The sequence below is a fragment of the Oenanthe melanoleuca genome, chromosome 2 (genome assembly GCF_029582105.1).
Source record: "Oenanthe melanoleuca isolate GR-GAL-2019-014 chromosome 2, OMel1.0, whole genome shotgun sequence".
In the NCBI taxonomy this organism is placed as follows: Eukaryota; Metazoa; Chordata; class Aves; order Passeriformes; family Muscicapidae; genus Oenanthe; species Oenanthe melanoleuca.
The window spans coordinates 124,793,932-124,813,777 of NC_079335.1; the positions used below are offsets into that span (position 1 = coordinate 124,793,932).

Below are 19,846 nucleotides of genomic sequence, written 5' to 3' on the forward strand. Positions count from 1 at the left end.
ACTCAAACATGTGAATAATGAGATGAAAAGAAATTACAGATCATGACAGAGCAGCAGTGAGTGACTGATTTTCCACGAGAGAATTTCACAAAGAATACCAGTCGTGAGCTAAATGCCTTCTAACTGAGGTCAAGCATATCCTTCAGAAAAACATTTACTTAAATTTAAAGTAATGGATAAAGTCATGACATCTTGAGGCATCAGCTACTTCACTTCCTTTCATAATTTTTAGGCCTACACTAAATCAGTACTTGGCCTTCAACTTGGTATCTTATTGCCAAGATCTGTAAAGATATCTCCAAGCCCAATCCAGAAGACGATATACTTCAGTAATTTCAGACCAATGTTACTAAATTTTGCAACCCCCTGCCTTCTGGAAGTCTTTTGTTTAAATTTTTGTGGGGTTTCCACAGCAGAACAACCTTTTGCCCAGCTGAAAAGTTAGTGGTGTTCAACAAGGAATATGTTACTGCAATATATTTTTCAGAAGACAGCATCAACATCTTAAGAGTTTATTCCCACTCTTATTTATAAGCAATATTTTCATATTGTTTATAACTAATATAGCAACACTACTGGTTAAAATCAGAAAAGGAGAAGGCAGGTAAGTTGATTTAATTGCTTACATATCAGAGAAGTAATATTTTATTGTAATGAAAATTTACAAATGTAAGCGCTGGGACAAAATGAAAAACTGTATGGGTTGGAAAATTTTTAAGAATCCTTTCAATTATTAAATCATTACACATTTGAATATGTATCTGTCTCCTAATGAGAAGAAGTTGGCTTGGTTTTGGCAGGTATTGTGTAATACACAGATTAGCAGGTATTGTATAATACACAGATGTGATAGGAAATATTTTATGTTGAAAAGGAATTCTTTAGCCTGCACATACCAATTAAGCAATTCTAAAAGCAAGCAGGTTTTATATGAGCATCACATACTTCACACACCAATTCACTGTAGTGGGCAAGATTTATGGTACAGCTTCCTATTCAAATTAATTAATGTACTTTCAGAGATGTAGGTGTGAAAACTGAAGACTACAGTCTTCAGAGCAGAAGACTATCCAAAATAAAAAATAGAAAGCAATAGTCTGTGTTAGTAAGGTTGAGTGTATTTAGTGCAAGTTTAAACATTCAGATACACAAATAATTTCTTAATCACAGAATAATCAAGGCTGGAAAAGATTTTCTAAGACCAGCCAGCCCAGCCATCAACTAAGCAGCTCAATCACTCCTAAACCACATCCCAAGGGCCACATCCAGATGCCTCTTCAACACTTCCAGAGACAGTGACTTCACCACCTTTCTGGCCAACTTATTCCAATGCCTTTTTCACTGAAAAAAAAGCTCTAATATTAATCTGAACCTCATCTGACACAACTTAAGGTCATTTCCTCTCACCCTTTCACTTGAGACATGTCAGAAGAGACCAACCTCCACTTGGTTCCAACCTCCTCTCACACCAAATAATCAAATGTTGAACAGAAGTCTTTTTTTAAGTATTGCCTATCTAAAGCTGTCTTGAAGCCAATAGAACAGGTGGAAGCTCAACACCTTTAGAATCTAAACTACCTTCAAAAGTGTCACAGTGTTTGGAATCAGTAGCCTTACTCATGCTATAGCATCTGGGCTCTCAGCAGTCACAAACACATACCTTTGGCAAATTTGTTCTTCTTTAAACTCATGGTACCAATTCAGTGTCTTCTCATACCCACATAAGATATTTGGACCTTACCAATGAAGTTTACAAACTTTACAGTTTGGATTACCGTGACATACATTAAGCAAATAACTATTCCCTATGAAAATCATAATTTATAGTAACGATTGCTGATAAAATTTCCAAATACAAAGTCTAGTTTACCTGCCATCTCTTTCTGCTGTCCCACCCTCTGTTACTGTTTTGACGAATATTCCCAGTTTTTCAAGGCCTGCATCAGCTCCAACTCCCATTCCAATAATGCTTATGCCAAGTCCATCTTCATCTGTGAAAAAGGCAAGAGAAAGCAGAAACTTCTTACATTTATCTGTAGTTATTTGGTAGGTTAACATTCATGCTTTGGCTCCTTTTGGCTTTCTGTGTCAGTAACAGTAATATTATTTTGCTTCCTTTTAAAAAAAAAATTTGACTACCATTTTAATTACACACAAAAGGTATCACCTGCAGCCTTATGAGAGGCTTAAAACAACAGACAAGATTTTTACTCCTCCAGTGAAGAATGAACACATCACTTCAAACGCTGTAAAATCATGTTAATGGAGTGTCACAAACAATTATCTTAACATGGTAAAATCTGCCTGTCCTGTTTAGTTCCTCTCTGAACTTGCTGCTTGTTTAATTCCTCTCTGAACAATTCCTGAAATCAAAAAAGCCAAGGTGACTACAACAAATTCATGGAAATTCAAGATAGGCTCTGCAGGCATGTGTAGACTTTCTCAAACTTGTAGGTCAGTGTCACAGGAAGTGGCACACAGACATGGTACCTTTTTCTAGCTCAACTGGGAAGAGCTCCAGCTTTTCCACACGCTTCTCAAGTTCATATTCAGCTGATGCAGCCACTGGGTCAACTTCATCATTTCTCCTGTCATAGTCTTCATTAGAGTATGTATTGAAAACCTGTGGAAACAGATCAAAAATCATTCAGCTGCCCACTCCAAAAAGACTTCCAAATTATTAAATTAGCTACTACTTTAGTAGTTATATTGCAAAGTTTGAAAAGACTTTTAAAAGAAAAGTCAAGATTTTAAATTTATTCTTTTTTCATTCAAGGAAGCACAAATACGGTTGCAAAAGTCAACTGAGTGTAAGTTTCTATTGTTTTTTATTAGAAATTCAAAAGGTGATCTTTAATGTCTACTTTTGTCTATGCTTATAAATAATTAAAATACTCAACTCATTAAAATTCACTATTAATAAACATTAACATATTCAAATACATTGAAATTATAATCTGTATAGTGCTTCTATATTAGTCTTTAGGCCTTATGACATTCTGGTTCACATTCATCTGAACAAAGCTCAACCTGAAGATTACTAATCTACATTTATATCACCTATGGATAACCTAGATATTATGTTCCATATTATGTATTAACTTTTTTAGAACAGAAATATACACAGGCGTGGGTATTTTTTTAAACTAACCAGGTTTACAGGTTTATTTCATCTCTAAAGCATTAATTTAACAGTGACTGCATTAACCTGATTATATTAGTTATGCTACTTACTATCATACTTTCAACATGGCCTTTAATCAGTGATTATTCAGACCTTCAGAAACATTAGTCAGGAAAAGCATATTTTCATATTTTAGACATCAGAGTTTGCCAGCCTAATTCATTTAACTGTCTGCACTTGGCAGTAAGGAAAGAGTATGTATTACTAGTGGTAATAATTTTACTGAGCTTCAGTCCCACGGATGCATCATATTCATCACTTTCAAATAAAGATTTTCTCTTCCTCTTTCACAGACAACCCACAGAAGGCATCATTGCGTAGCCACGTTTTCCTTTATCACTGTTCCTCTTACAATATGAAACACTGCACCCTCTACATAGCTACACAAATATTCCAAAACTCCCCATAAGCCTGCTCTTTTCAGCCCTACTTGGAGGCTCTGTCCCAATGTCCCTGGATGGAGCACACATGCCAGCTGGCTGCCCAGTGCAGTGTCAGGAGCTGGGCCACTGCCACCTGGGGTTTCACCTGCCTGGAAAGGTGTTAGTACACACTGATTTCTTTTAAATAGTAAATGTATTGAAGCTGAAATAGAAAAATACTTTTAAATACTATTGTAAGTCTATGAACTATGTTATGGCTACCATAAAGCTACCAAAAATCCTCTCAATTTTACATAAAGTAGTGATCGAAACAGAAAACACAGGAGTGACTCAATGGGAATTTTAACTCCTGTATTTCACATCAATGTGAAACACTTAATTAATTTCCTCTTCCAAGAAGACTGAGATGATAAATGTCTTATAAGAATTCACAAACCTATCTCAAATTGATTTTTAGTCATGATGCAAGAAAAATGCTCCTAGAAAGCCTTCATACATATATGCAAAGCCTAAGTAAAACAAGACACATAATTAATGCTGTCCAGTGCTGCTGAACTTTTTATGCTGCTTTAGTATGTATAAGACTGGGGAAAAGACACTGATGCAGAAACAAGTAATGAGGAAAGATAAAATTCAAGGCCACCATTCCTAGCCTGAATACAGAATAGACAAAACAGAGTCCACTCAATGGCAATGAGAAAGTGATACAACCTCCCTGTGGTTTGGTATCAAGGCAGCAGTTTTTACCCTCTAAGGGTTCCATGTTCAAGCTCAACCTCATTCATGCTGACATCAACTAAAATAAGGATCAATCAATGGAATGAGACCCAACTGAAACATTACTGAGCTTTGACCATAAACCTTTAGGTTTGAAATGCAGCAGACACACAAGCAAGAACAGGTTAAAAACAACAGCTGTGAATTTAGCTTGAATCATCTCATTTATTAACATGATGAGAGACCCATGCCTCAAATAAGAATGGAGAGGAACTGCATCAAGGTAAAGGGAGATACTGCTTGCTGGAGACAAAGAACAGCTGAGAGAGAGGTACAGGGGAAAATGATGCCACAAAATTAATATATTTAGTTCTGGATTTCTTTACATCAAGTTAATGGGCACAACTCTTTTCCTTGTATTCAATGACCGGCATGAGAATGTTGTGGAAGCAGTTTTAGATTTAGTACAAAATGACTGGATATGCTTTAGAATAATTTTCTTTGAAAGCATCAAATCATATACTGAACTCAGGTTTGGGATGATCTTTCTTGAATCAGATTAGACAGAAGAGATAGTTTCCTAGATTCTGCTCACTGTTTTGGAGTATTTTGATAACCTCACTAAAAGGAAAATAAATATACTGTTGGTGATGAAAAGTTATCATTATGTCTGCAAATACATCAGGCCACTCTTATCTAGTACCTCACCTAAGCATTCAATCTGAGATTGCAGATCACTGATTGCACAAAGCTCTATGGTTCCTAACTGGCATTAACTCACTGTCTTTTGTACACTGGTCATAAAACTTTGTCCACTGCCTTCAACAAGGCATTTGTCTCCTCCTGACTACGGGAAAACAAGAAGGATATTCCTGTATGTTATTTATCTCATTTTGTGCAATCACATTTCATGGTTGACTGATTCTATTAAATGAATCTCTGGGTGTTAAACTGAAGAAAAGAAAATTTGGAAATTTTCTTTCTTTATGAAATAGTCTATCCACCAGAATAATTACCTGCTTGCTCATGAGAATCATCACTCAAGATTTTACTGCACTAAAAATAAGATAAAAATTTATAACTTCTTCCCCAAAGTGTGGTTAACTTGATTTAAGTAGAACGGTTTCACGACGTCTGTTGCTGTTGTGTTTCCCGAAGTGTGTGTGGGATCTCAGAGTCATGGGAACTCTCTTATTCCCTGTCATTTGACAGATTTGGTTTTACTGCCACTCTGGCCAAGCAGCCAGTCCAGTAAAGTCACAGTCACAGAAAATGCTGAGCTGGAAGGGACCCAGAAGGATCACAGAGTCCAGCTCTGGGCCCTGTACAGAATCATCCCCAAGAGTCACATCATAAGCAAGTTCCTTTTCATGAAAATCCAACATATTTTCTTAATCTCCAATTTCACCACTAGAAGTGTTTAGAAAAAATAAAAAGCTTTCATAGAATTCACTTGTGACATTTTCTAGGATTCACAACAGCACTTGTGGAAAACAAAAAGTGGTGACGTGTTGAAACAAGCCCTGAAGAACTGCTGCTAACAGAACATACTTCTGTGTTCTCTAAAGTGACAAAAAAAGGGGTCACCAGTGATTCATCCAACACCAATATAGTAACAAACTGTAATATGAAAAAAGCAGGTATAATTGTTAGGCACCCTGGGTGGCATCCCTAGGGAAATCATACAAATGCACACAGATCATTTGCTTCTCCTTGGCAGAGCATAAACTGGAGAAGACATGTCACTAACTATAAAAACATGGTGCTGACTAATTCAGAAAAAAAAACCCTGCAATTTTTGTTTTAGTACTTCATATTTAGGAGTAAGATCAGAAGGATGAAAATTGATTATTCTTGAGAAAGGCAAAGTTGCCTAAGTTTGAGGGTTTTCCCATAGCTCTAAACTACCAATAATTTACAGAATTCAGCTAACAGTAACCAGTTGGTAGTGAAAAGGTTGATTTTTTAAAATTTTTTTAAGCGAGTTAGAATGGAGGTAACTTTAAAGAATCACGTGGGCTATTCCCCCCATGGGCTAACCAGCTTGGTACTACATAAACCACAATATTAATGTTGCATACTATAAACTGTGCAACATAAAAATTGTTGTATCTGATGTAAGGCTGAGAGAATTGGGGTTGTTCAGCCTGGAAAACAAAAGGCTTAGGGGTGACATAACTGTGGCCTTCAGCACCTGAAGAGAGCCTGCAAAAAAGATGGAGAGAGACTATTTACAAGAGCATGTAGTGACAGGACAAGGGGGAATACATTCTAACTGCAAGGGAGTAGATAATCTATAGAAGTAGATTATCTATCATGAAGCACTGAGGATAACCACTCTGGCTGTGCTGAAGAAGCTAAATGAGGATGAGAAATCACACTGTGACTATTACCTTCTGCTTTAAAATCTTTATAACGTCAGGAAGGAGAGGAAGCTCTGGCAATGTCTGAATTTGGTAACTATTTTTTTAAAAAGTTTTTTTCTCTGCAAAGTGGTTGCTTTGTCACAGTCAAAGGCAGTGAGTCAGTGAGGAGGCTTCCTCCAGCTTTCCTGGCTTCATGCTCCCCTAAAGCCTGTGTGGGCATCAGCCGTCACTAACACTGCAGCAAGGAAGCAACCAAGAGACAAATCTTCCCAATTGCAGGAATGAGACACAGAAGGGAATTAGACATCAGCAATATTAAAAGAAACTGCAGGTCTGACATCAAATCTGTGCTTGGGCTTTCCCTCAGAAAGCTCTGTAGGAGAAAGATCTGTTTTAAGTGTCCAGAAACTTTGGCAAAGAGACTTGTACAGCAGATCTGTGTTGCTAAATTATCTGGGCCCTAGACTTCTCCATTCCAGAGAGACCTCTTCAGATATATAACAAGCCAGGAGCAGCTGCCATGGCACACAGACAAACTGCTCAATTTGTTGAAAACTGGAAAACATCTCTATGTACTCTTGTTTTAGACAACTGGAACAAGTTACCTTGTTTTCTACCTGTTGGAACATCGTGAAAACCATTTGTAGTAGAACACCACAGTGTCACTGTCCTGCAGCAGTGCCTACAGATCTCAGTTTGGATCCACACACCTTTGTGCACTATAGCATATCCTCCTAACCCCAAATGGTGACACAGTGACATTTCCTGGTGGGACACAAGCATTAAAATGTATGGGCTAACCACACACATTCACTAATCCCGTGACATGAGGGTGTGTTTGCTTCATGGTATAAGTGGTTAAAGAACCAGCCAGACTTCTCTGTTAGGCTTCTTTCACTGAAACTAGTATCTTAAATTTGATCCACTGCAGTTTTGGACCAAAACATGGAACCAAAATTGTCTAGGTGGTATAGCACATGGATCATCTCTCCCCTGTTCCTTCTACTTGGCTCACTTTTTGGTGCAAACTTTTTAAAACACTTGTTTCCTTTAGGTAGTTTCCTAGAATCACTGGAAATTATTGTTTATATATCCACTTATTATTTATTCAGTGTGTACTTGTTTATTGCTGATGTACTAGTTTTATTGCAATTTACATTGCTACTTGCCTACATAGCAGAGAGAATACAAAATCACTGTAGCTGTAAATGAGATGCATGTCCCATGTAAAAACTTCATGCTGTTACTCTTAGTTAAAACAGGTCAGAGTAATTAGCAAGTAAAAGTAAGCTCTGTTACTGAAGAGTAAAACCTCAGCTCACATGGAACTTGTACCTCTATTAGGGCTGTTGGCTGTTTGTTTTAGTAAGTGAGTAAAACAGCAAGGTGCACTGAAATCTGGAGTTGAGACTTATCTGAATATTCCTGCCTTTTTTTTTTTTTCTAAATCCAGTGACGAGTTACAATTCCATGAGAATTTTTCTTTCTCACATTTATTTTTGTCATAACCATTAATATAAATGGGAAACTACAATACTGTCCTGTTTTATATTAATGGTACAGAAACAATTTTCACTCAATTCTCTTCGATGAGTTTTGCAGACCTGGGTCTAAATCCTCTCTGATAGTGGGTTGGCTTTTCTAATGCAGCAGCTTGGATGCAACAGTGTGACAGGAGGTATAAATTACTAGTGAGGAGGCTTAGTGGCTTCCCTGAGTCTTACTGGTCATATAAAAAACATCTCCTTGGGATTCTAAGTGTTGTGTACTTCACAGGTACACTTCATATGTAATTCATGCCTTTGCCTGATCTTGCCTTTTTTTTTTTTTACTCTATTTTTGACTACTGTAACTTACCAACAAGAATGTACTTTGCAACTGCTGCTGTCTATTTTTGGTCAGTTATCAACGATTTAGGTAGAGAGAATAGAAATCATGAACAAAAAAAGCTTTGTGTTTTTCACCACACTAGTTTGACAATTGCAGTAAAAAGAGCACAGAGGCAATCTTGTATTCATTAGGCTCAGGGTTCCTCCAAAGGTCCCTCCTGCCAGACTTTCACAGATCCTAGAGAGATTGGAGATGTGGGCACAGCAATTTAACACCTTACTATTTACAGCAGTGTGGTACTGACCTACAAACCTGAATGTCTTTAGCTGACTTTTCCTGTTTCAGGGAGAAGTAAAAACATTTGCCCACACCTTGAGAGTGTCTCCACTCAGGAGAACAAAGAAGTTGCAACAAGAACACTCCAATAGCCATGCTATACAAAAAAAAATCTAAAAATATGAACAAGAGTATTTAAGAAGAACACGAATTTCCAATATGACAGCAGATGTATTTTATCACTCTTTTGGCAGTTCCCTCTATTGCCAAGGTAACAAACTAGCATGCTTAAGAATTCATTGTAGCTTTGAACATTGAAACAAGCAGACAAAGGAGAATGTTTGAAGTGAGCTGAGTTTGACAAATTAATTAAAATGCAGTAGAGACTCAAATATGGACTCTGGTGTCCAAACAACTTTCAACAGGAGAGCACGAAGCAAAGTTCCAGTTTCTGTCCCTAGACATTTATTCCTGAATCTGCTGCAGTATTTCCTCCAGATCCCTGCACTGCTGCCAATCTACATCCTAACTGATGGTGCTATTTTTCTTCTGCCTGTAAGTGTGACACACGAGGCAGCCAAGAGTAAATGCAGCTTTTGGTACCAATTAGTACAGACTGCCATACAGTAGCAAAGTCACCATGAATCAACAAATCAGTGCTTCTTCTCCCAGCAATCTCACTCTCCCTCAGCCCACAAGTCAAGAGGTCTAAATGCAGTGTAAAAATGCAACAAATGTTCTCAGAGGGAAACACTTAAAGCAAAATATTGACTATGCATAAAACATTCTATTTAAAATAAATGTAAGCAGGGATACATTGCATAATCTGCATATTCACTAAAAATGACTCCACAAAAATTTCCATAAGCAATTCCTTTTATTTCCTTATAGATGCTACATATGTTAAGAAAATAATCTAAAGGAAAACAAGGACATAAAAAAGTAATCACAGGCATTAATGCAGAACATTTGCTGTGTAAACCACAAAGAGAGAATTCATCCAACATGAGTTTCACCGTGAAATTATACTATTTTATAAATTGAACAAAAATGAATACAATTATCTTATATATATTTATATAAAAATATTTTAAATGTGCTATAAATAGTACACATTGCTATCTATCTCTTTACTTCAAGCAGAGAAGAAAGCAGAAGAAACGGGCTAGGTGGAAACTGTCTGCCTTGGTGTCTGATTTTTCTCAATATTACATCATCAATACAAATCCTATTGGGCTTTTTAAGGGAGCAAAATTGCAACTACCCCAAAGGTTTTTTATGACTCTCTCACCTTGTCTAATACCAAGGAGCTGTGGCATTTGGTACTAATTGCCCACCTTAATAACACTCCTGCAGACACAGCAAAGGTTGCATGGGCAAGAGAAGCATCTCCAATGACAGAAACCAGAAAATTTTACAGCCTCACCTCAGACCAAGGGATAAAAAGCTAATGTACTTCCTCTCCAGACCACAGCAGTAGCCATTATTAATCTCTAAAGTTGTCCCACCATCACTTTTCACTATAACTAAGTTCTTATAAAAATCTCAAGAGAGGCTTGGAATTTTTTTTCTAATGGGAAGTTCTTAATTAATTACAGTTCTCATCTTGAACTGAGATGAGATTACTAAACATAGTGCTTACAGTCTTAAGATGAGCTGGGGAAATTCTATTATATTCTACTAAGAAAAATTCATATGTTCTTTAAACAGATATTATTAGCTACATAAGTACACAGCTCATGAGTTAAAGAATAGCTAAGTATGACATTTAGTATTAGATAGCCCTTCAGACAGTCTTCTGTACAGGGTAAACATATTTCCACAATTTCAGATGGCACATGTTACAGAGGGTGTCTATTTATTTTCTAGTACTAGCAGATATTCTTCTACAGTAACAAAAACACTTCTGATTCTTTGGAATCTAAAGCCTTTAGTAGCCTATTGCTACATTCACATTAACATCACCATGCAGTGATGTAAGAGACCCATTAGGGGTGTTGCATTAATTTGGTGGGAGTGTTGCAGCCCTACATCCTGTTAATGCCATTGCCTGTGTATAAAAATGGACAAACAGGCGGAATGTAAGAGGATTAACAGAAAAGCTTCTGTAATACAGCAAAAGGTTTGCTGTGTTTTGTAAACATCTTTCAAACAGAAAGGCCAATGCCACGTTCTCAGTGCCAGACCACTACTCAATTACTTTATATTGTAGACTTAGAATTCTTTAATTGCACCTGCAGGCAGAATTCATTTTGGCTGACTGCATTTCTGCTAATGATAGTTTCACATTCACACTGTTTAGTACAATGAATTGCATCCTAGTAAGATGTAAAACTGCCTACAGTAAGCAAAAGAATGTTTATCCATTAAGCATTCATACCAAGTGTATTACATTACATTTAATCACACCAATGCTTCAAAAATGAGACAGTCTGTATTTCCAGAGGAATTTAGCCTTCCTAATGCCTCCTAATATGGCAGATGGGGTAACAGACTTTAACACAAGCCAAGAACAGGCGTTCCCAGGTCTGACAGCATAACTGGTTCAAACACACCAGCTCTAAGTGCAATTTAAAATATGCTATTAATGCAGCAAGAAGCAAGGCTACAAATGTGCACACGAAGTATATCCAAACGAATAGACAAAGAGAATGATGGATCACGGGGATAAGCTGGTATTAATGAAAATGCTAGCTTGGGATGAGACTACAGTAATAATGCCTCAACGTGGGGATTCAAGATAAACACTTTTAAAGTGACTCAATTCAACACTATTTTTGGACATTTTTCAACTTCAACATTTGCTATGACATCAGGCACAAAGATATTACCTCCTTGAAAAAATAAGCAAAATTAACTTGATCAACGCCAAGGGAGGTCTCTATTACAGCTGTTTTTCACTGTATCCTGTGTACTATGGAAAAATTAAATGAGCAGAGAAACTACCATGAGTTTTGCTCACCTGAAGATTTCACACAATTCTACTCTTTGTGCCCAAATGTACCACATAAATTCAGTTTATTATGGACACAAACTATACACAAATCTGTGAAGGATTTGAAATCTTGGAGAACCAAATGCAAAGTGTAGCACCCAGTGCTGTAGGAAATTGAGAGGATGCACTTATATATGTGTATTTTGGGACTGGGAGCTTTTTGAAAGAGTTTTGGTCTATTTGGTCTATTCCCATAGGATCACATTGCTTTACTCTTCTAGGATTGACCAAACACCTCTCTGTGCATGCCCTTAATAGACCCTGCATGCTGCATTTAGGCAGAGTGGCAGGTAGGGCACCATGTCCTTAGACCTCTGTTACTGGATAGAAAGACAGACACGGCGTTAAATGTGAGCTCAGTGCTCCACATGCCAGCAGAGGAGATGGCTGTGGAAGATGGCAAACTCCCAGATCTTTAGAACTGACTTGAGACCTGTGAGCTTTCTGTTTTCCAGATGCAACCTGCTCCAGACAGAGAATTGAAGCTTGAGACAAACATTTCACCTGTGTGAGGAAAACTAAAATATGGGGCATAGCTTTCTGTCCAGATTTGTTCAAACAGAGGAGGGAAAGTGCTGTTTATCCTGTGCAGTGACACAGAGCTGTAAAAGCTGCAGAAGAGCCTCTCTATATGTTATGTCAATTCAGGGAAGAGAGCAGGGGCACCTCTGAGTTCAGTTACTCCAGCAGCTGAAGTGTTCAGCACACAGCTGGTATCACTGTCACTCACAGTAACTGTATTTTGGCTACAAACAGCTGCACATTTCTTTTAAAACAGACACCATTTAGCAGAAGCTGGACATACTCCAGGCAGCAGATTAAAATGGGTGTAATCTGTGTATGACAGGCTATAAAGCCAATACAGTAAGCCTTTCAGTTATCTTAGCATGATTCTAATGGGTTCCCCATTCTAGTATAATGAATGAAGAGAACATACCCAGTATCTCTATGAAATACTGACATTTAAATATTACTCAGTCAGCTAGTGATCATCATCTAAGGAAACTGGCAAGGCTGTGACTCTTGCCCAGAATAAGAGCTGTGCAGGAACAACTAGAGGAAGAAAGCAAACTGATCTTACAAAACTTTGTTAGAATATATTTACACGTGCAACCTTCGCTATTTTTATGAATCCCTAAGTAAAAAAACAATGTCCATCCCCAAGTTTTTTAGAAGCCCATCTTCTAAAACAGTATTTTATAATAATAATTTCAAGAATACCCATCAGTACTGAAAGGCTTCTTTTCTTGGGTATGACTATTGCTCTTAATCAACTCCCTGTTGATCAAACTTAAGGAAAAACAGAAAACAATTAAAAAAAAAAAAAAAGCTAATATTGTCAAGAAAAACAGAAATTATAATGTTACCATTCACTGGAAAACTGCAGGACAGACCATTAGTACAAAATACATGTAACTCCTGGCTGCTTTTGACCCCCCCAAAAAAATTCCCCAGTGGTGAATAAAACCACTGTCTTGGATGAGGGAGTTAGATATAAATGGTGTGGGAAAATAAACATATATTTGGACATCAAAACAGCTAAGCTAGTGAAACTTCAACCTTGCAAACTTTAATTTTAACCTTAGTGTTACTGATTAAACACTCTAAGATTCTAAAAACAAACTTAACAAAAGAGCACCTTTTCCTTGCAAATAAAATAATTGGGAAATAGCATGGAACAGCAATTTTTAAAAGCCTTTTCTACAGTACTGGTAAACTAAATAACCACAAACACAGTATTGTCTATAATCAGATAAAGTTTTAGCTTTCCATTCCTTGCACTAAAGTGTTCAAAAAGATGTTATCAACCATTTTAGTCTTGACAACAAGAAACGTTTTCACAGATTTTTCAAGAGTAAAACCAATAAAAGTGCATGCCAGAAGGTAAAGAATTCTCCAAACATGTTCATTGCTCATGACCAACTGCATCAGCCCCAGACATAGGGCAGCTGCAGGAAGGCATCTTGTAGCTTGTGCAGGAATCCATCCACCCTCAGGTGTGAAAACTGAGCCTAAGAGCCACACACGGGCCATGCAGGCAACTCTCCTGGGTCAGCACCAAGTAAAACAATGTGTTGACAGGATTGTGCAAATATAAAATGGATTTCCTCCACTTTTTGTTTCTGAAGAAAAAGGAAAATCTTGCCTCTTAAGAATTCAAAAATCTCTAGATGCATGAGCACCACTCCAATTGCAAGAAGAACAGAATGAAAAAAGGAGAACAGGTCAGAAAATACTGGAGGAGAAAAAGGCAGTCAAGCTTTAAATTGCAACTACAACTCTGGACAATATAGAGCTTTGAACATTTTACTTAACTTTGCAAATGACAATTTAATCCTAAGGCCTAAATAGTTTTGGCACCATACAGAACATCAACAATAGGTGATTGTCACAGAAAGGGATGCAGAGAACTGGTAATCTTGTGACAGTTAACTGAAAACTGTCTGACAGTTCTTTTAATTAAAAGCAACTTGAATATATGACACATGTTATTGTCTATTTACTCTGAAAGGTACAAGATATTGCTTCAATTCAAGTTTTTGAAACTATTTTATCTGATCAGGCAGGCCTCATAAAAACAGTATTAAATTAATCCTACTTTACTTACCTTTAGGCTAAAAGCCTGACTTGCCAAAAAGAGTCACTGTCAAAATGTGCCTTAAATTCAAGCTTTTAAAGAGTGAACATTCTCCATCTTCCATGCCCCAAGCTTAATTTTACTTCTGATAAATGTCATAATGTAACTCAATAAAATAGGCACAATAAAAATACAAACAGTAATTGTTGTGTCTTAATGTTATGACTTCAAACTAAGAAAAGGTAAATTTATGGAAAAGCCATCATTTCTGTTTAGGAAAGAACTTGTATTTTATTATCTCAGCAGACTTTTCTGAGCTTTTTCAGGGGTAGGTGCTTGAAAACCAGATGCACAAAATGGGTTCTCTGACATGGACACAAAATGCGTTTTAGATACAAGAGTGGTTCTTCATATTCATTTCTTTGTTCTACCAAAACTTTGTCTTACAGCTTATATTGAATTCTGCTAAAAAGATGAGGATAAAAGTACTTCCACCAAGTAGTAAGAACAATGTAAAGGTTGTGGCTTGCCTCTCAAAAATTAACTGGAGACTTATTTAAGGACACAGAAATTAGCAAACAAGAGACTACTGCTACATGATAAACATCTAGATGAAAATCCTGCTGCGTGCAATGCAAACTAATTAAATCCAGATTAACTCTCCCTTATGGAAGGTACCTCAAACTGCTGTCCTCCTCCTACCATAGGAGCTTTCCACTGACAGCTACAATGAAGTAAATCTTCTGTCACCACCTCCAAGGCTGGTTGCTGGTGTGTAAGAACCTTAATGCAGGCCACCAGGGTGATGACAACATCCCACCTCCTCCATGGCTTCAGACATGAACCTTGAAAGCCTCATTAAATGCTAATGATCCCACATACAAAATCAAGACTCTTGTTTTGTTTGAGAGGGCTTTGTTAACAAACCCATGTGGTGCATGTAATGCACCCAGGACAGTCCCTGTGCAGGGCTCTCAAATGTTATCTCAATGTGGAAGACTGGAAAAAGCCCTTCTCAAATAATGGCTATGAAAAACCCAAGAAGATAATAGGCAGTAAAAGCAACCAGTAGTTTTACAATAAACTATGCTCTTCACTACTTTTTAATCCATTACTAATAATATGGTAAAATAAAACATACACTAAATTATGGTGAAAGAAATGGAAACCTCAAATCTGGCAGACTGAAGGTAAGAGAAATACTGGCATTCTCGATGGACTCAGCCCCATTCACTTCTCTTCAACAAGGTCAAATTATGTTTATAAGAGAAAAGAACATTCAATCTGCTTCAGAGCATTACTGCAATGGTCTTCTAAATGCTGAGAACCTTACAGCATGACTTTGTGGTTTTAGCATCCTTTTTTTGATGGCAGTTTGGTTATTCAGGTGGGATGAGATATCCCAGCAGTCCAGTGATGTGGTTTTGTGAAACACTCAGTAAGTCATCCAAACCCTGCCTGACCTCAATAAATTACAGTGAGGACAGATCCAGTTTGTCTGTCAGGGTACCAGCTGAGACTGAGACTGAAGAGAGACAGTGAGTCCAGGGTAAACCTTTTGCAGGATGGCTCAGGACCAGAGAAAAGCAAAGACAGCAGCTGCAGAAGTCAGTTTTGGCCAGAGGGGATGTAGCAGCTCAATTTGCTGCATGAAGCTGAAAATCAGAAAGCCAAAATCACAACTTCAAAAGAAGAAAAGCAGCGGGGGCTTTTTTGTGAGATATAGAAGTACTTTTAAGAGAAATTAAATTGGAGAAAAATAGTATGTAAGTCTGGCAAAGTCTGGCAGATGGAAATGCTGAGCATTATCTAACAGCAAAATGACTGAAAGAATCAGACATGTCCTGACACAGCTGAAAAGTCATACTTTGGATTCTAGGTCAAAACTGCATAGATTAAATAAAAATAGGTAATTTTATAAAAATAATAATATTATAAAAATAAATAAAAATATTATTTCCAAAGTAGATATATTTCAATTATATCCTTCAATGCTTGAAATCCAAGGTGCTACATGCTATCTTACCCATATATTCACTGGTTACCCAGATATCCTTACCCAGACATTCACTGGGCTGCACAGGGTGCTAGAAACAGCAATGGTTTAACTAAGGCACAGATCAAGAACATACAAAGCCAAAGGACACTCCTCTAGTCACCTGAAGACTTTCCTGAGGGAAAGGGCTGGCAGATATGAGCAGGGGAGGAAAGCAATGCTCCCCAGAAAGCTGGTAGCTTATTTTAAGTGCCCAAAATTCACATTTCGGTCACATTTTAAGCCAAATTTGAGAAATAAGGAAGAACAGGAAGTTGAACTCAGAGCAAACTTTGTATTTTCACCCCTGAATTCTGATATAGGCAGTAAACTCCAAAAGTAGATATTCACCAGTTCTACTAAACTTCATCAGTAAAATGACACAGTTATAAATTTGTGCCAGATCACTATGACCTAATAACTATTAGAATAGTAACTATAATATATAATACTGTGTTATTAGTGTGTCTTACTGCTGAGGCTCAGCCTTTCTTCCTTTCAAAGAAATGGATCTCAAATCTAACCTTGCTGCTACACTTCAGATATATCAGAATTTAATGCCCAATGTCTTTCCCTTTTGGAAAGAAGCATTTCATCATCCCACAAGGAACACAATGGGCTCAATGTCCCTTGTGCTGCACAGAAAGTTAACCAGGCAGGCAGGCTGGTGGACCTGCATACCAAGAACCTCCATTCCCCTGCAAATCCATGACTGTAAGTACTGAAATAGATAAACTGGCATCAGAAACACTTAAAAAGAAATATAGTCATATATTATACACATATATGATACAGAGTTGATATAAGCTCAGCTTTGATAAAAACAAAATTAGAAGTGCCAGACACCTCTGTTATGTAAGTTTTGGTGTGAACTAAGTCTAAAAAACTTCTTTCAAATAAAGACAACTGAAGGAAAATCAGTTACGAAGAAGGGATTTTGCAAGCCACTGAGTCACACTGAGAGATTCTTGGTTTGATGATACTCACCCACTATGTTCCAGCACAACCTAAACTATTGCTTAAACTATATGCAAATAAACACAAATCACATAATACCCCATTTTGGTCTATGCAAATATTAAAAAAGCCTCTGCAAAGTGAACCCTTCCTCCAAAGAAATCCCTTCTAGGAAATGTAGGCAGCCTGAAGATGCAAGGTGTAGGTGAGATGTCTATGAAGAAGACACCACTGGAAGTACAAGGCAAAAGAATGAGTTACCAGAAATAAAGTCCAAATTTAAAAAGCAATTTTTAAAGCAAATTGTCAGTGGTGCGGACTAAATTAAAAAATTTACAGGGATTTGGAATCAATAAGCTTTTGCTGAGGGAAAGCATATCTGATTGGTATGGAAATGGACAAAAATGTAAGTAGGAACGGGTAAAACAGGCAAGAATTCATAGATCTGATACCTCCTTTTGTTGCCTTTTTGCTGCTTCTCGATTCATTTTGCATACCCAGCAAGAAGTATAAAAGAAGACTGTAACTAAATGAATGAGACTATTCATTAACCAACGTAGACAGATCTTTTAAGGAAACAAATTGAATGAGAAGAAACAATAGATCAGGGAGATGTGATACACCCAAGCAATTGTTTTAAAAAATCCTGTTCCTAAAATCCTAAAAAAAGAGCCCATATGGATTTTCCACCCACACAATTCCAGGCCTATCTCATCTTTGTCCATAAAAAATTATAATGATAATCAGGCATTTGACAGAACATCACTGAATCACTGCTACTTACAGCCCTTGGGGTTCACAACAGCTGTGTAAAATACAGAAGCTAGACCAGATGTAGCAACGAGAGTTTAAGGAGACATTCAGACTATCATTTTTTTCTCCATCTAAAGTACTCTTATACTGCTGTACTCATGCAGGCACACTGAAACAATCTCAATCCTCTGAAAACCCATTAAGATCAAAACAACTTTAAAGGCACTCAGAGCTGCTTTCCAAACATGTCATGGAGACTTCTACAATCCATTTCAACACCATCAGTATCAGGACAATATTCAGAGGCTGAAAATTCCTGCTAAGCTAGCAGATTTTTTTGTTCCCCTTATTCTGCAATCACGAGTAAACACTGAACTGGAAAATTTTGAGGTTCTTCCAAAGGTTCATCAACAGCACCAAAACAACCCCAAAGGTTTCCAGATAAGGCATAGTTCTGTCTGTTTCCAAGGAATGTCTCTTCTGAAGCATAATTGAGCTTTCCTGGCTCATGAATTTCCCAACTGCTAATATATGAACTGCAAAGAGAAGGCAATGATGCCCAGGGAAGGTACACAAACAGGACAAGCACAAAGATCTCAACAAACTCCTTTCTGCTGTCTTGCCACATTACCCAAGCATCCAAAAGGACCAGGATAAATAAAATACTCCTGAAATTATCAGTGACTGCTAATTGAGAATTCTCTTCTGTGTTTTTAACACAAAGATAAATTAAACAAGGCTATGCCACTGCTCAATTTCTTCATCAATAAATAAAAGAAAAAAGTTAGCCTTCATAAAAAAAATGTGATTTTCTCACTTACAGTCTGACAAAAGAACATACTCTTGCCTCTTCTATTTTCCTTTTTTTAAACTCTTCTCTCTTAGTACAAGTTAATATTCATTGACGCAATTTAGAACAGATGCTATTTCTGTTCTTCAGTTATCCAGATAATCACTTAATTAAACAGCTGCATACAGTATCCAGAGAATTTAATTTATATTTTAATCACACATTCCTTCCCTTCGTTGTTTTGTTCTTACTGACTCTGGCAAGTGGATTTACTGCATACAGCTGTAAAAAAACCTGCATGACTAAATTCCGTAACACAGATTTTTGAAAGCAACCAAAGAACAACTTAAATATAAACAGTTCTGATTCTCAAAACCAACGAAATGCAAAAGGGTTTTACAAGGCCATAATTTAAGCAACTTTATTATACAGAATGCTTGTACATTCTGTATATGTTGTATATGCATTTATATATTACAGGCGAAAACTCAACTATTTAAACAGCAGTATTATCATAGTATAAATGGAAGCTAATTCCCAAAAGTCATTCAGACAGCAAAAGCTTAAATGCTGACCAGCAACCAATCCTCATATTCTGAGTCCTACATGCCCATTCCTTATTCAAGGACTTTTAGAGCACAGGCAAAAATCAGGGCGTGATGCAATCCTTTAATTAAAAAGCATCATCTGCTTGCACAGCAACCTGAACAATAAGAATCTCTATTACACAAACATTCTTCAAAATATACTTCTAGTATGAAATTACTCCATCTTTACAAACTTTCAATAAAAACATTTTTTTCAAGGCATCATTAAACATTCATGCATTATGGAACAATAACCTCAGAATTGCCTGTTATGGACAGAAAAGTTATTTAGCCTTCATGGGGGAAAAAATTTCAGAGCTCTAGTATCCATCCCTCAACATGCTTATCTAAGATAAAACTGGATAAATCTGCCTTGACACATTTTTAGAAGAAAG

General features: G+C 37.0%; 1 protein-coding gene across 5 annotated transcripts in view; it reads right to left on the reverse strand.

The window, feature by feature from the left end:
* The window catches only part of PPP1R9A (protein phosphatase 1 regulatory subunit 9A), a 127,435-nt gene that overhangs the window by 58,340 nt on the left and 49,249 nt on the right, over positions 1 to 19,846 (reverse strand). For all 5 annotated transcript variants that reach the window (XM_056485754.1, XM_056485757.1, XM_056485756.1 and 2 more), the window contains exons 3-4: positions 2,491 to 2,623; positions 1,871 to 1,991 (exon numbers count right to left, since the gene is read on the reverse strand). In XM_056485754.1, the coding sequence (XP_056341729.1) occupies positions 1,871 to 1,991; positions 2,491 to 2,623 (254 nt within the window). The remainder of the gene's footprint in view (positions 1 to 1,870; positions 1,992 to 2,490; positions 2,624 to 19,846) is intronic.